This window comes from Electrona antarctica, assembly GCF_951216825.1.
Source record: "Electrona antarctica genome assembly, chromosome: 11".
Lineage (NCBI taxonomy): Eukaryota > Metazoa > Chordata > Actinopteri > Myctophiformes > Myctophidae > Electrona > Electrona antarctica.
This window is the reverse complement of record NC_136792.1, coordinates 11517225-11534603: the sequence shown is the minus strand read 5'-3', so window position 1 is coordinate 11534603 and position 17379 is coordinate 11517225. Positions and strand designations below refer to the sequence as shown.

Here is a 17379-nt window from a genome sequence, read left to right as displayed (position 1 = left end):
GGCCTAAAATATTGTCTATATACATACATTCATGAATCCACTTGCTGACCGGCTGTCGGTATTGAGCAATTTGTTTTATAGGACCTAGAGAGAGATATGTGACCATATACCATTAACAACCTATATAACGCAATAAAGTCAAACATTTCATTATGCTTTAAGTAGCATGTGACATGTCAAACTAGAGGAGTTTCATGATTCATGATTCAGAATCCATTCCAAGCATTAGGCTAAACAAACGGCCATAGCCGTCATCACAACTGTGATGAGGTCAGCACATTTTGGGCACATTTTGGGCAAGTGGCTATGGCCGTTTTTAGCCCAAGGAGTGTTTTTTTTGTGCAAAACTAATGCTTGGAATAGATTCAGAATCACGATAACCCCCTAGTTTTCGTCACGTGCTACTTAAAGCATAATGACATTTAAAACAAATCTTGCCTCATATAGGATGTCAATGGGGGATGCACATGCAGATTAGACACACCAACGGACTGACATGTGGAAACACCGGTCGGACATGCGGTCGGACATGCGGTCGGACATGCGCTGCTCGCGTGCTTGCGGTTATGGTTAGGTTAGGGTTTGAGATAGGTTGTCGGTCTAATGACAGTCGGACCTACCGATTACTAGTCTGTACACGTTTGAAGTATACCGGTATGTACAGAGTGTGGGTGATGTGCTTCAATAGATCATATTCATTATTGATACATGTATTTTGAGGCAGGTGGTCCGTGAACCACTTGGGGGTCTGCGGACCAAGCGAAGCAGTGTCTCCGTCTCACACACACACACACACACACACACACACACACACACACGTACGTGTGTGTGTGTGAGAGAGACAGAGAGGCTCGCCTCGTTCTCAAGAGATCGTACATTAGGCATTAGTAATCATAACACAATTAGCATCAATATCCAGCCACCTGGAAGCAATTCACCTTGACTTTGACCATTAGAACTAATATCTCGCAATTCCTCCCAACTGATGATGGAAAAAAAAGCAAACCATTTCCTTTTTAACTCAACGTCAAATGCTTCTACTGTTGGACTATTACGACTGTCAAAAGACTCCCTTGATCAACGTCAACGAAGTCCATGAGTTCCACAAACCATGCATGTTCAACCTGCACATTTGGCTCAAACCAGGGGTTAAACTCATTGCGCTCCATAGATGCCACTAAAATGTGGAACGCCCCACCAACAGCCATTGAGAAATGTGAATCCTTAAAAAAAACGCTCTCAAAGAGCACTTAACTGAAATTCCAAACTGGCCCCTCATGTACAAAGTTCCCCCCAGTCCTATTTTTATATACTGTACATATTTCCCTTTGTTTTCCAGCCGTGTATATGACGATTTCCTTGTTTTGCATAGAAGTGTATATCTGTATGTCTTTAAATCCTTAAATATGCTGATGAATTGAAAATGAAGGACCCTGATGTAAACAAGTCTTACTGGTTTTTTATATATCTTTTTGTTTTTTTTATCCTTGTGGCAGTTTTTGTATTGACCTGTACTTTCGTTGAACAGTACCCATTCTACAAACTGTTAAAACCATTTTCAGTCAGTCAGTCAATCAATAAATCAATCAATCAATCAAGCAGTGATTTGATATTGATTTAACACAGTTGTCATGTCATTATGTTTGAGAACGTAGCATATTGTCCATGTTGTTGTTCCAGAATCCAGTGGTGGAAAGTAACTAAGTACTTTTACTTAAGTACTGTACTTAAGTACAATTTTGAGGTATTTGTACTGTACTTGAGTATTTCCAATTTCCAATACTTTCACTTCTACTCCACTACATCTCAGAGGCAAGATTTGTACTTTCACTCCACTACAATTATTTGAAAACGTTAGTCACTAGTTACTTTGGAGATTTTTATTTTGATTAGAAAACATACATTAACCACTTCAACCCTATACATTTCGGCCATTTGAAAATAGCCGATTTTCAATAGATTTTCTACACATTTTGAACTTGTGAAATGGGACATTCTGCAATATGAATACTTTTAGTACTTTAAGTACATTTTGATGCAGATACTTTTGTACTTTTACTCAAGTACATTTTCAATTCCGTTCTTTGTAATTATTTGTTTGGTCCAAAATATTGTGTTTGTTGTCATGATTTGTCACGACTCGAGTTGGCTTTGTACGACGCTTAAAAGGTCTTTAAATAAATACGTTTTGAAATGTCTATGAGGAAAAATGCATTGGGAATTATTTCCTGGGCCTGGCGTCGTCATGAAAGGGGGCGGGACTGTGACGCTCTATAAGGCTATGGTTGGTCCGTGACTCAAAGGTCTGAATGAATAATGGACCTTATAGTTTCAAGTCTATATTATACATGTCTGTGAGCCTGCAAACAAAGTCATCACTAGAGAAAAACATCTATTAAATATCGAACTGGAAGCGTCATTGTGTGTCCGTGTGTGTGTGTGCGCTCTCTTTTCTTTTCTGCTGATTGTTATTGGTGCTTTGGGACAAGGAGGGGGGGCAGCTCACGGGGGGAGTTCCGTCATAGGGTCTGGAGCAACAGAAAGAAGCTAATGTGCAGTTATATGCGTGTCTTAAGTACCAGGTCTTATTACTTAACTTAAGACCTGGAGGCGTGGTCAATGCTGTTTGGCCACTCAGAATAGCCAAATGGCATTGATCACGCCTCCAGGTCTTAAGTTAAGTAATAAGACCTGGTACTTAAGACACGCATAATAATGCCCATGTGTCTATTATCCCATTTAGACCTGAGCTCGATTCTACAAAGGTCTTCTAAATCCTGACAGTTTCTATGGTTCATGGTTCTCAAACATTTTCATGTCAAGGACCCCGAAGATTATATGTAATTGGCTGCCGACCCCCATCTGAAAATATGTAGTTCCAAGGGACCCCCCAGAAGCAAAGATTTGAGTTAAAAACGCTCAAAATGGGTTCCCGCCCATGGGTTATTACATTTCCGAGAATTCCACGCCCCGCAATTTTGCGCCCATGGAGCGCCCACAATTTTGTGGGCCAGTTCAGATCGCCAAGTCAGAATGGCGCAACTGCCGTTCACGCCCCCTGTGCTTTCTGCCCCTCTGATTCGTCACTGGCTTCTCCTCTGAAATATATATCCACTCAGATCGCATGGCTCTTAACACTACTGGCCAATCACAGCGGGCTATACCTCTCCCTGTACTACCTGTGTGTGTGCCTGTGTGTGCGTGCGTGCGTGCGTGCGTGTGTGCGTGCGTGCGTGCGCCACAGTCACTCAACTTAACAATGTTAACAATCAGGTTTAGGACAGGGAGAGAGAAAGAGAGAGAGAGAGAGAGAGAGAGAGGTAGAGAGAGAGGTAGAGAGAGAGAGAGACAGAGGTAGAGAGAGAGAGAGAGAGAGAGAGAGAGAGAGAGAGAGAGAGAGAGAGAGAGAGAGAGACAGAGAGAGAGAGAGAGACAGAGGTAGAGAGAGAGAGAGACAGAGGTAGAGAGAGAGAGAGAGAGAGAGAGAGAGAGAGAGAGAGACTCGCGTCACATCCTGTCAACGTACACGCAGACAGTACTAATATGCTCCGCTTAACACAGCCTGTATGTGAGGCCTCCTGGGCCACTGTTTGTGTGCGTGCGTGCGTGCGTGCGTGTGTGCGTGCGTGCGTGCGTGCGTGCGTGCGTGCGTGCGTGCGTGCGCGCGTGGGTGACAACACAGAGCACTAATTGCTCATTAGACAGAGCACAAATGAGGCCCCATAGGAGCTCAGTGTTTCCTCCATAGAGTTGGGAGTTAAGACATTTTGGGCGGGAACCCCTTTTGATGTGAGCATATGTTATACTTTAGCTATTGAAAAATAGCAGTTCTAAAACGGTTAGTCCCAATACTTGATTCTGATTGGCTGGTTACCGTCACGTGACCGGTGTAAATTTCACCGATAACCCACACCTTCAATCACTATATCATTCGCACCTGATTCCGCATCTCTGTAGCTGTACTGGGGAAGGGGAGCGCTTGATTACCTTACAAACCCATGCCGTGCGGGCATCTAAGCGCCGCCCGGCTCATATGACTGTGAATGTGTGGCTCCAGGCAGCCCCGTAAAGACATCAAGCGCTATTCTCCCGTCACATAGGCTACTTGCCGAGCAAAACAAGGAAGTGATGTGGCTCGCTCTGGTGGTGCAAAGCGTAGCTACTTTTGTGAATTTAATAGTTGTATTTAGGTTAATATTGCTATATGTTTGTAACCGTTTTAGAAAAGCAATAAGCCACTCGAGGCCCCAGCTTACCGGGTATTTTACAATGGCTGGGGGGTAGAAGACCCTCCGCTCCGCGTCGGGTCTGCCTACGCCCCCAGCCATTGTAAAATACCCGGTAACCTGAGACCTCTCGTGGCTTATTGCTTAAATCTACAAGCTCGAAGCTCGTAGCACGGCACCGAGTGCCGCGCTACGAGCTTGTAGGTCTGCAATTTTTGAAAGATCGTGAAAATGTGGTGAAAATATTAGAATATATATTCTTTCAGAGCGTTTTTAACTTTCTTTGCTTCTGGGGGCGTCCCTGGAACTACATATTTTAAGATGGGGTCGGCGGCCAAATACATATACTTTTTGGGGTCCTTGGCATGAAATAGTGAGAACCACTGACATAGAAACATGAGGTTTTCAGAAAACTGTCATGATTTAGAAGACATTTTGTAGAATCGTCCTCAGGTCTAAATGAGTTAAGACAGAGTACATTTCACAGAGGAGACTATATACTGTAGAGTTGGGAGTTAAAAAACTGAGCTCTGAGTTCAATTGCACCCAAAACAAACAAGTGCTCTGAGTCCACAAATCCCATATATCCCAGATGACATAACAATAAATGACATAAGAATTTGCCAGCAGAGGTCACTGTTGAGGGATTTTGCCTGTTTTCATTGGTAAATAAATGGTGCATTTATATAGCGCCAATTCACACACACATTCATACACCGATGGTGGCAGAAACCATGCAAGGACACTTTGACACTAACTCTGGGGGAGCCCGGGTTCGAACTGGCACCCTTGCGGTTACCATCCAGCCACTCTACCCCTGAGCCACCGCCGCCCCGTTGCAGCTCAGCGTCATACAAACGCGCACAGCGCAGCTACTGCTGTTGTCCTGCGACGTCCCCTTATCATTCACTAAACTCACCCCACACAGCTACTGCTGTTGTCCTGCGACGTCCCCTTATCATTCACTAAACTCAACCCACACATCTACTGCTGTTGTCCTGCGACGTCCCCTTATCATTCACTAAACTCACCCCACACAGCTACTGCTGTTGTCCTGCAAGGTCCCCTTATCATTCACTAAACTCAACCCACACATCTACTGCTGTTGTCCTGCGACGTCCCCTTATCATTCACTAAACTCACCCCACACAGCTACTGCTGTTGTCCTGCGACGTCCCCTTATCATTCACTAAACTCACCCCACACATCTACTGCTGTTGTCCTGCGACGTCCCCTTATCATTCACTAAACTCACCCCACACAGCTACTGCTGTTAATTGTCCTGCAACGTCCCCTTATCATTCACTAAACTCACCCCACACAGCTACTGCTGTTAATTGTCCTGCAACGTCCCCTTATCATTCACTAAACTCACCCCCACACACACAGCTACTGCTGTTGTCCTCCAACGATGTCATAGTGATGTCACGAGACCTGGGCAGAATATGCTTTCCCCATGTTTGGGTCTTTTGAGTGATCATCCCTGATGATGTCATAGTGATGTCACGAGACCTGGGCACAATATGTATGGGGATTTTGAGTGACGAAAAACGCAAGATTCCACAGTCAACTGCGCCCTCCGGTCGCAATACAGAAACCACTGACATATTTAATCATTTCTAATATTTTTTTCTTTACCCAAAAAAATTACAAAATAGTGGAAATAGCTGCTCTACAAGCCTACATGACGTGTTGTCAGCTTGTAGATCTGCTTGAACATATCAATGAACATAATACATTTTTGATATTGATATGTGATTGATATTCAGTGAGCTTGTTATTTGCAATCATTATCATTTTTGTATTCATGGCATATTCATAAATTAAATAAGAAATAATTTTGGAATTTTACTCGAGTCACGTGATCCATATAGAAAGTGCTACAACAAGTGCTTTGTGGTGCTGTTTCCCGTGTAGTTCATGAACCAATCCTCATAGAGGAAACAGCTGTGCTTTTCAGGATGGCCTTATCTAACCCCTGGGGAAGCATAACGCCACAGCTACAACAGGAGCTAAACTATACCTCTAGTATAGCCTTTTTACATGTATAGACATTTAAAACCCATTTAGACCTGAGGACCAGTCTACAAATGCCTTCTAGATCCTGATCCTGTTTTCTGAAAAACCCTAATTTTTCAAACATTTTACCCCCACAAATATATGTAATTGTCTGCCGACCCCCATCTGAAAATATGTTGTTCCAGGGATTGTTCCAGCAAAGATGTGCGTTAAAAACGTTCTGAAAAGAATATATATTCGAAGATATGCGCCACATTTTCGCGATTTTTCAAAAATAGCAGATCTACGAGCTTGTAGATCTGCAATTTCTTCAATAAATAAAGTATAACATAATGCTTAAAACACCAAAGGGGGTTCCTGTCCAGAATGGGTTAAAATACCATACTTAGTGGTCTGCGTATACAAGCGGCCGAAATGTGTTGGCTGGCATCTCCCTTAAGCCCAAACCACATCAAATTGTCGGGTCGGGACAAAACGTTTTTTAAGGTCAACCACACCAATGCAGCTCCTTGCAACTCAATGAGTTGTATTGGTGTGGTTGACCTTAAAAAAACGCTTTGTCCCAAAACGACCCTTTGGTGTGGTTTGGGCTTTAGAGATAGGGTGAGAAGTTCAGTCCCACGAGATAGAGACTCGGAGTAGAGTCGCTGCTTCTTCGCCTGGAAAGGAGACAGCTTAGGAATAGGTGGTTCGGGCATCTGGTTAGGATGCCTCTCGAGCATCTCCCTAGGGGGGGTCCTCGACACATGTCCCACTGGGAGGAGACCCCCGGGGGCAGACCAAGGACCCAGTTAGAGGGATTACATCGACTCACTGGCCTTGGAACGCCTCGGGATCCCCCAGGAGGAAGTTACTAATGTTTGCTCTGGAGAGGGAAGGCTGGAGTTCTCTGGTGGAGCTGTTGCCCCCTGCGACCCGGCTATGGATAAGCGGTTGAATATGGATGGATGGATGGATGGATGGACAGTGGTCTGGCACGTTTAGCCCACTGATTCACCGCATCGCATTAATGAACAGTTAGTACGGCTACGTGGAAGGTTTAACTGGTCAACTCCTGTTCCCTACATCACACTCTCTAGTCTCTTTCAGCTCAGTGGTGGAAAAAAGTACTAAATTGTTTCACTTGAGTAAAAGTATCAATACTGCAATTTAGAACTACTTCGTTACAAGTACGGAATTGAAAATGTACTTGAGTAAAAGTACAAAAGTATCGGCATCAAAATGTACTTACAGTACTAAAAGTAAAAGTATACTCATTGTGCAGAATGTCCCATTTCACAAGTTCAAAATGTGTACAAAATCTATTGAAAATAGCCGAAATGTATAGGGTTGAAGTGGTTACTGTATGCTTTCTAATCAAAATGAAAATCTCCAAAGTAACTATAGTAACTAAAGTTTTCAAATAATTGTAGTGGAGTAAAAGTACACATTTTGGCTCTGAGACGTAGTGGAGTAGATGTAAAAGTATTGGAAATCGGAAATACTCAAGTAAAGTACAAATACCTTAAAATTGTACTTAAGTACTGTACTTACAGTAAGTAAAAGTACTTAGTTACTTTCCACCACTGTTTCAGCTTCACAGTCTCACCAACTATCTTCATTCCTTGTCAAGTACCCCCCCCCCCCCCCCCCTCTCTCTCTCTCTCTCTCTCTCTCTCTCTCTCTCTCTCTCATGACTTGTCTTTGTCTCTGCCTATGACGCTTATTTTCCTTGGTTTCGGTTTTAAGGAATTCCATTCACTCCGTCCTTGGCATGAATCTCAGAATGAAACAGTACAAAGCTAATATTGTTGTCTCCACCAGGCCGAAGGCATGGGGAGAGAGTATGTTTTGCACTCCGTCCGTGTGTCCGTCCGTCCGTGTGTGTGTCCGTCCGTCCTTCCTTCCGTCCGTCTGTGTACAGCTAATCTCCGGCACCGTTAACCCGGTCGATGCCAAACTTTGCACAAACACTCCCTGGATGCCAACGATGAACCTCTGCCCTACATTTTCCAGAACGGCCTGTTATAGCGCCACCATGAGGCAGCTTTTCACATTTTTACCTCAAACTGTACCGATCTGCGTGAAACGTTGCATGCACACTCCCTAGAGGCCAAGGACAAACCTTTTACCTGCATTTTCCGCATCTGCCTTTTATAGCGCCACCAGGAGGCCGACTTTTGTCAAACACAGTTTTTGATATTACTCCTCCAGATTCTGTCCAAAAATCTCACAAATCGTTACACAATATCTCTATGGTCATGTGCTCAAGTCGGATCTGTCCGATATTTCATATTCCATCCTAATTGGCTATAATTGCCTTTCACAGTTTGCAAGATTGCCCCGTTTTGAACAATAGCCTCAAATCATGAACGCAGCATGCAATTTACGTGAAATCTTTCACACATGTTCTTACTAGGCTGAGGAATATATCCCACCCTTTTCACATTGGCCTGTTATAGCGCCACCAACAGGTTGATTTTTGCAAAACACATTTTTGGAACAAAATGCCTCAAATCGGTACACATGATCTCTGTAGTCATGTGATCAAGACGAGTCTGTTGGATTTCTCAGATTGTACACTGATTGGCTAAGATTGCCTTCCAAAGTTTTCAGGAGTGGCCCGTTTTGTACAAAATGCTGCACATGTCCTGCTCATCCAGAATTCTATCCTCAGAGATGCTATGAGTGATCTGGCTCTGCATTTCCTCAACAAAATGAAGAAAAAAAAAACATCCTCCTAAACATTTTGCCAAACATCACACACACTCCTATCCTCCTGGTGGAGACCTGTGCCCGGAAGGGCACTTTTTCTAGTTTCACATAAAACTGTCACTTTTTTTTCCTTCTCCCCTTGGTATACTATCTCAAATATAGATCCCTGTGGGACAGCCATCATCAAAGTATGTATGGTTTACGTGGCTAAGAAGTTCTCCTATACTTTATATGCTGTAACTATCTCTCTTAGACGATCACTGAGGTTTTCTAGAACGATCTTGAACACACATACTAAATCACTGATTGACTGAGAAGGGTATAGTCCTTTGATCCATTTAATTGAAATACACTTACACTGCGTGAAAAGAGGAGTTAACGGGCAATTATGGGCACTGTATTTTGCCCATAAACCTCAAGTTTAGCGGGCATATACAGTTAATATACGGTAATATACAGGTGTGACGGTACAATTCGGGAGTTTACCGGAGTTTGTTGGAAAGTTTAACGGGAGTTTCCTGTAATATACACATCCGTATTTCATGCTTTTTGCGCAAGCAATAAATAGTCATTCCTTGGCAAGAATAGGTTGTGTGGGAGTCACTGAACACAAGGCCTGTGATATATCAAACCGGAGGATCAGAGAGATCCATTCGATGTTACGCTTTAAACATATTCTGCCGTTCGTTTCTGATATTTTGCCAGAAGATATTGATTAAATTACATGATGATGATGACCGTGACAAGTAGCAATATTTCTCTTTGTTTTACATTTAGTATTGTTTCACCATCTCTCTTTCTAATCAGGAAGAAAGCAAGCGAAACGGGGAACTGCATTCCAGCAGTCCGTGGTCATGGTTTCAGCCATAGTGACTGCATAGGTCAACGTGGGTCATAACTAAGTTGCACCCTTTTCCAGTCAAACTTTCCTGGAGCACCACAGAGCCAAGTCTCTGAGCTCTCAAACATTGTCCTGTTCCCCTTCTGCTCAACTGAAGTTTCGCCTTTAAATGGTGCTTGTTGTTGTCTTAATCACAATCCTAATGATTGGAACTAAACGTGTGCATCTTTAAGACCTCCACCTCAACCGCTGTGATCCCCCACCTCTGTTAACAGGGGCCAACACAACAACTTTGCTTGATGCTATTTGCTTGGTTTTTTGGGGGCGCTTATTGTCGCCAGGATAACGGGCTGTCCTCCCTGGGAGTGGGAGGTTGTAGCCAGGACAACGGGCTGTCCTCCCTGGGAGTGGGAGATTGTCGCCAGGACAACGGGCTGTCCTCCCTGGGAGTGGGAGGTTGTCGCCAGGACAACAGGACAATTAAAATTGCCAAAGTAACTAGTAACTAAAGTTTTCAAATAATTGTAGTGGAGTAAAAGTACAAATTTTGGCTCTGAGATGTGGTGGAGTAGAAGTAAAAGTACTGGAAATTGGAAATACTCAAGTAAAGTACAAATACCTCAAAACGGTACCAAGTTTTGGCAGATAGTTTCCCTTCAGAGCATAGGAGGAGACCCCTCAGAGGACAGAGGAGGAGACCCCTCCGAGGACAGAGGAGGAGACCCCTCAGAGGACAGAGGAGGAGACCCCTCCGAGGACAGAGGAGGAGACCCCTCCGAGGACAGAGGAGGAGACCCCTGAGGACAGAGGAGGAGACCCCTCCGAGGACAGAGGAGGAGACCCCTCCGAGGACAGAGGAAGAGACCCCTCCGAGGACAGAGGAGGAGACCCTCAGAGGACAGAGGAGGAGACCCCTCCGAGGACAGAGGAGGAGACCCCTCCGAGGACAGAGGAGGAGACCCCTCCGAGGACAGAGGAGGAGACCCCTCCGAGGACAGATGAGGAGACCCCTCCGAGGACAGAGGAGGAGACCCCTCCGAGGACAGAGGAGGAGACCCCTCCGAGGACAGAGGAGGAGACCCCTCCGAGGACAGAGGAGGAGACCCCTCCGAGGACAGAGGAAGACAATAAACCGTGGAAAAAAGACACACACGGGCCAAACGGAAAGTAGTAATCATGCACAATGTCCCATTTCACAAGTTTTCAAATATATATAAAAAAATATATCTTTAGATTCTTTCTTTCTTTCTTTCTTTCTTTCTTTCTTTCTTTCTTTCTTTCTTTCTTTCTTTCTTTCTTTCTTTCTTTCTATCTTTCTTTCTTTCTTTTTAAATAGGGCTGAAGTGGTAGGCCTATGTTTTGTAATATGTCTTTTTTTGTGTGGTATGTTTCGTAATCATAATCAAAATCCACAAAGTAATTAGACAAATTAGTAAGTAAAGTTTTCAAATAAACGTAGTGGAGACAACGTAATATTATTGGAAATTGGAAAAACTCAAGAAAAGTACACATTTCTCAAAATTGTACAGAAGTGCAGTGCTTGAGTAAATGTACTTAGTTGCTTCCCACCACTGCCCTTCAAAATGTATATATACGGTGCAATGCAGTACATGGCAGTTACAGAACTAAAATGGACCTAAAATGCCAGTAATTTAATATCTAAAAATAGCATCGTTTCAAAGTACTACATGCTGCGTTTGCCCTGATGTGCTTGGCAAAGCATCACACAAGTGCTGTGCGTGCGTGCGTGCGTGCGTGCGTGTGTGCGTGTGTATGTACTATGGAGGGGGCAGGGCACATGGCCAGTTGGGTCATGATAATCCAGCCATGTCTTTAAAGACAAGAGTCACTGTGAAGCGAAATCACCACCCACTAGAAGGACTGCTCTTTACAGTATGTTACACACTACACCCACTAGAAGGACTGCTCTTTACAGTATGTTACACACTACACCCACTAGAAGGACTGCTCTTTACAGTATGTTACACACTACACCCACTAGAAGGACTGCTCTTTACAGTATGTTACAGACAACACCCTTAGCCGTTTCAGCGCTAGCATTTATGTGTGTGTTCCAGTCTACCGGAAGTAGATTATCCTAGGACAGCTCTGGAGAGCTCCACATCGCCGGCTCTGTGCCGTCAAAGAAACGCTGTTTTGACCAAAATGCCATCTGGGACAAGGAATAGGAGATACAGGCGATTGAAAGAAACGGATAGAATGGATTATTATGGCGACGATGATCTAAGAAGGACGATCCAGTGCTATGCTAACAACATAGCTAGCTAACCGGCTAACGTAAGTAGCATTATGGCTCGATCGATCGAATGCACTATAAAAGCGCAATTGCCATTAATCAACGGCAATGGCGTTAAGCGTTAGTATCAAAATTAGGCTTCAATTGGCATTAATCAACGGCAATGGCGCGGAAAGTATTAAGGTCCTTTTCGTTTTTGTGGGTCTGGAAGTTCCGGGGACCCGCCGGGGGACCCCCACTCAGTTCACACGGGTGTGATTTTTTTTTCTCCCGCGCTTGCGTTGTCACGTCCCTCATGAGCAGACCTGTCGTTGAGCCAGGCGACAACACCTGTGTCACATTGTCACATGTCGCACATCTGAAAGGACCTTTAGAGCACATGTGCAACGCCCGGGATTCCAACTCGGGTCTCCCGCGTGAAAGTCCAACATTTTAACCACTAGACCAAAGGGATATCCCAAATGGACTGGGGGAGATATATTAGACTTTTGAGGCCATCAGGCCACTGCTACACACACACACACACACACACACACACACACACACACACACGCACACGCACACGTCTCTCTCTCTCTCTCTCTCTCTCTCTGTATGGGCACATCTAAGATTCCATGCGCGGACAGAAGAAGCTGTCTTTTGCGTAATTTCTGAGTTTTTAGACAGCTGGTGGATGGAAAAGAAGCGGCAGGTTGCCGCGTCGGCCAGATTCCCGGAAAAGCTTGCCCCAGCGGCATTCTGCCGCGTGGGTGGAGCTTCATTTCCATCCACCAGCTGTCTAAAAACTCGGAAATGACGCAAAACACAGCTTCCTTTGGCCGCGCATGGAAGTTCAAGTGTGCCCAGGCTGACTGCCTCTCTCTCTCTCTCTGCCTCTCTCTCTCTCTCTGCCTCTCTCTCTCTCTCTCTCTGCCTCTCTCTCTCTGGTCTTACCTTCTGCCACAGCGCCTCCCTGCTGGCCAGACTGGAGCACGCGGCTACGAACCAGCAGTTTCCCAGCTGACCCTGGTGCAGGTCGTGGGCGCTGATCCCGTCCACGAACAGATGGGGGTCGGCACATAGCTCCTGAAGAACGGAGGGAAAGAAACGTTAGGTTTACTTAGCACAAAAGGTCCAAACTCCAACACTACTTGACAGGAAGAAGCTCAAAACATGTCTACGTTGAATTGTTATGAAACAAACACTTTGCAGATAGAAAGAGGATAATTCAAGCTTGCCTTATAGCTGCAATGTTGGTGAGTTTAATGTTGTTCTTTTGTTGTTTAAGGACATCAACATTTATGTTATACAACATTTTTATAGTAGTATAGTATTTTTGTCCACAGGTTTTTATCATTTTTAAACAGACAAAAAAAATGAAAGAAAATAAAGCGTATGGGAGAGATAGATGATGTGTACAACAATGTTAAAGTACAATACAATATAATACTCATAGGAAGACATAGGAGAGTATATGAAGTTGTGAGCAATAATTAAAATGAAAACAAACAGAAAATAGACACATCCTTGCCACTACAAAATCTGGTCGCAAAGGCATTATACATAATTCACCCAATTAGACCAAAGCTTTATGAATTTCTCCTTCTGCAGTCTGAGAGAGAAAGTGATCTGTTCCATATTATAAATATCATTTAAACTATATCTATCCATTCTTTTATGGTGGGGGCCTCAGGAAGCAACCAGTGTCGTGTAAATTTGTTTGACATTCAAAACAATCAGATAGGACCTTTCTGTTTGGATGTATGTATGGGCTGTCAATGGCAAAGTGCAGCTAGTTGCCATCCTGCCATTAACTCGGGGTGCATACGTCAGACATACCAACAGTGCTACTGAATATAATAGTCCCTTTTAAATCTTCAAAGAACATGTAAAGTAGAGGCCACGGAGAGGCGGACCGATAGGACGGCAGCCAAATGATAGAGCTGGCATAAACCAATGCTGCCACACCCTTCTATGCCACGCACGTATACACACCCACCTTCTATGCCACGCACGTATACACACCCACACACACACCCTTCTATGCAGCACGCACGCACACCCACCCTTCTATGCAGCACGCACGTATACACACCCACACACACACACCCTTCTATCACAGCACGCACGCACACACACCCTTCTATCACAGCACGCACGCACGCACACGCAGACACACACACACACACACACACACACACAGGTGACAGGGAGTGGAGAAATAGCACAGGGTGGATCTGTTTACCTTATTTCCCAACCGTGATGTTTTCACACGCACACGCACGCACACGCACACTGTGAGTGTTGTCATGCAAGTACATTTATAATGCCATCTGTGTAATAAGTTTGCATCTCTCCGTCTTTCCTCGTAGCTCTAGTCAAATATTAGAGCGATATCTCCCTCCATATCTCTCTCTCTCTCCCACTGTTTCCCTCATTCCACTGTGATGCTGTCCTGCGTGTGTCTCTCTCCCACTTGCTCACTCGCACAGACAGTACGCAGGCACACAAGCACGCACGCATGCACACACGCACGCACGCACGCACGCACGCACGCACGCACGCACGCACGTACGTACACACGCACAGTGTGTGTCTCTCTCTTTAGGAGTACATACTGTAGACATACTGTACGCAGGGAGGCAGGCACTGCCCTTCCAAAAAACAATATAACTCATTAGTCTCATTCATTGCACCATACAATTTACAATTTAGGCATTTAGCAGAAGCTGAGGACGATTCTACAAATGCCTTCTAAATCCTGACAGTTTTCTGAAAAACCCTATGTTCTATGTCATTTTCATGTCAAGGACCCCCAAAAATATATGTAATTGGCCGCCGACCCCCATCTGAAAATATGTTGTTCCAGTGACCGCCCAGAAGCAAAGATTTGAGTTAAAAAACGTTCAACAAAGATTTTCACGATTTTTCAAAAATAGCAGACCTGGCTACAAGCTCGTAGCACGGCACTCGGTGCCACGCTACGAGCTTGTAGATCTGCTATTTTTCAATGGATAAAGTATAACAATGCTTAAAACACCAAAAGGGGTTCCCGCCCAGAATGGGTTAATCCAGAGCGATTTACAGTAGTCAAGAACAACACATGGTAATACATCAGATACATAGAAATAGTCATCTAGGAACCTAAGAAGAACCATCCGTCTAACAGTAGAATATCTGTACAACTATTTGAAACTACTATATACTATAGAATGCTATGTCTACATAACATCGATCAGTGTTGTTTTTGGCAGCAAATGTTGATTTTAGTTTTAGTCCTTCAATAGTTTTCATTTAGTTTCCGTCACATTTTAGTCACCCGGAATGTTTTAGTGTTAGTCTAGTTTTAGTCGACTAAATCTACAGGTGATTTAGTCGACTAAAATGTATTTTGGCGGGCCTTGATGCCGTCGAAATGACTGATTTTACATTTGCTGAAAATATATATATGCGATGCGTTGTGAGCTTGTAGATCTGCTATTTTCAGCATGCAACCAAGTGTAAAATGACTTATACTGGATGTCTTGTCCACTATAGTCCCTTCCTAACATTTTAGTCTAGTTTTTATCCGTTGACGAAAATGTCAGTATATTTAGTCTTAGTTTTAGTCACCATAGCTTAGTTTTCATTTAGTTTTTGTCAGTGAAAAAAGGTAGTCGACGAACATTTTTCGTCATAGTTTTAGTCAATGTAAACAACACTGCTATGCAAATTGCATAGCTCTAGCCTTGCATACGCCTGCAAGGTTGTCGAGGATAGGGGCAAGCGCTGCGGCAAGCAGCAGCGCTGCAGTAAAACACCACAAATAAACTATAGCTACTGTTTATCAAATGAATCACAGATTAAAAACATAGATTTTCAGGGACGTGTTTAGGGACGATTGTATGGAATGAATCATCCATCCTCTGTTTGCTCTCTCTGTTCCGTCCACACCCAGGCTAAATCGATTCGGAAGGCCTTGGCATTCTCCTCCCAATCATTAATGATTGACACTAATGGGGTCCATTTAGTTGGCTAAAGGCTTCGCTCTTGGAGTTTATCTCCACAGCTGTAAACGGCCGCACTAAAATATATCAGCCACTGGTATCAGATACTGTGTGTAAGCTTGGATAGTTACTAATACTATACTATAGGCCCCTTTTCTCCACTAAAAGAAAGAACTTTGGTTCTATAATTATACAACTAAAGGCCGTAGGCTAAACAATGTGATACTAAACAGCGTGGCTTATCACAGAGTAATGGTTCCAGTAGGACAAACAGGGTCGTACTTCAAAGAGGCCGGTGGTCTGAGTCAGAGGAAACAGTCCCGGACGCAGCAGCCATGATGCTGCACAATAGAGGCCACATTCAGCAGCCAGCAGCCATGATGCTGCACAATAGAGGCCACATTCAAACTTAGATCAACAATGGTTGAACAGTTCAATGATTAACACCCCGAACGCCCGGGGTTATTTAATCCCTTAAATCATAGCGCCCAGCGATTTATAGCAGCGGAGCACTTTTACCGACGGACCGGATGTTATCCCGGATGTGGCTGAAGCAGCTAAATGTAGCCAAAACACTCTTGAGGCGATCGACAACAACGGGAGGGTATGATTAATTCTACCGTGACTAGCGACGGGACCGCGGTGGGCCGTCTAACACATAATCTTTGCTTAGAATTGGACGGGATGATTTAGATCAAGAGTTATTAACGTTTTAAGATTTCCGGTCTTGTCGGCTAAACAGGGGGGGAACATTTTCGATGACGTCCCACTGTTGCGCAACAGGCGCTCCCAGCCTGTGGAGCGTTGCGATCGGTTTTGTTATCAATAACCTCCGTCCTTTGGATCAATCTTCGTCCTGGGCGCTGGGCGTTACTAATTGAAAAGACGGTGAACTTCGTCCTGTGCGCTCAGGGTCACGTTTTTTGGACTGTGGAAGGCAGAGTCAAATAGAGGGTATGCGCATGCTTAAAGTGAATGGCACATCGAGTGGCAAATCGAGTGGCAAAGCAACATGCAAAGTGAGTTTAACATTGTTTAATGCAATCAGATATGACTTTTCTGTTTGGATGCATGGGTTGTCAACGCCAAAAAGTAGGCAGTCAGTAGGCATTCCAGCATAACTTCCGGGTTTGATGATGATGTCACATGCATACCCTCTATTGTGTCATTTCTTCAAATATAAAGACAGTAATCCTGACATTATAATGAATACAATTGTATTTGAACCAGTCTGTATGGATTTTTGCATGTTAGAAAAAAAACAATAATAAATTGTGCCACATTTCATTGGCTGGGCCCGGTTTGTCAAGTGGCCAGTCCAGACCTGCTTCCAGTGGATAAGCTGAATATCTGAATTATCTCAATATCCTCTAATAA

At 44.1% G+C, this 17379-nt stretch overlaps 1 protein-coding gene across 1 annotated transcript in view; it reads right to left on the bottom strand.

Annotated features, from left to right (window-relative positions):
• Positions 1-17379, bottom strand: part of LOC306932743 (calpain-5-like) — a 48737-nt gene that overhangs the window by 22794 nt on the left and 8564 nt on the right. Inside the window, exon 3 of the mRNA XM_079514652.1 lies at positions 12971-13102. Coding sequence (XP_079370778.1) covers positions 12971-13102 — 132 coding nt within the window. The remainder of the gene's footprint in view (positions 1-12970; positions 13103-17379) is intronic.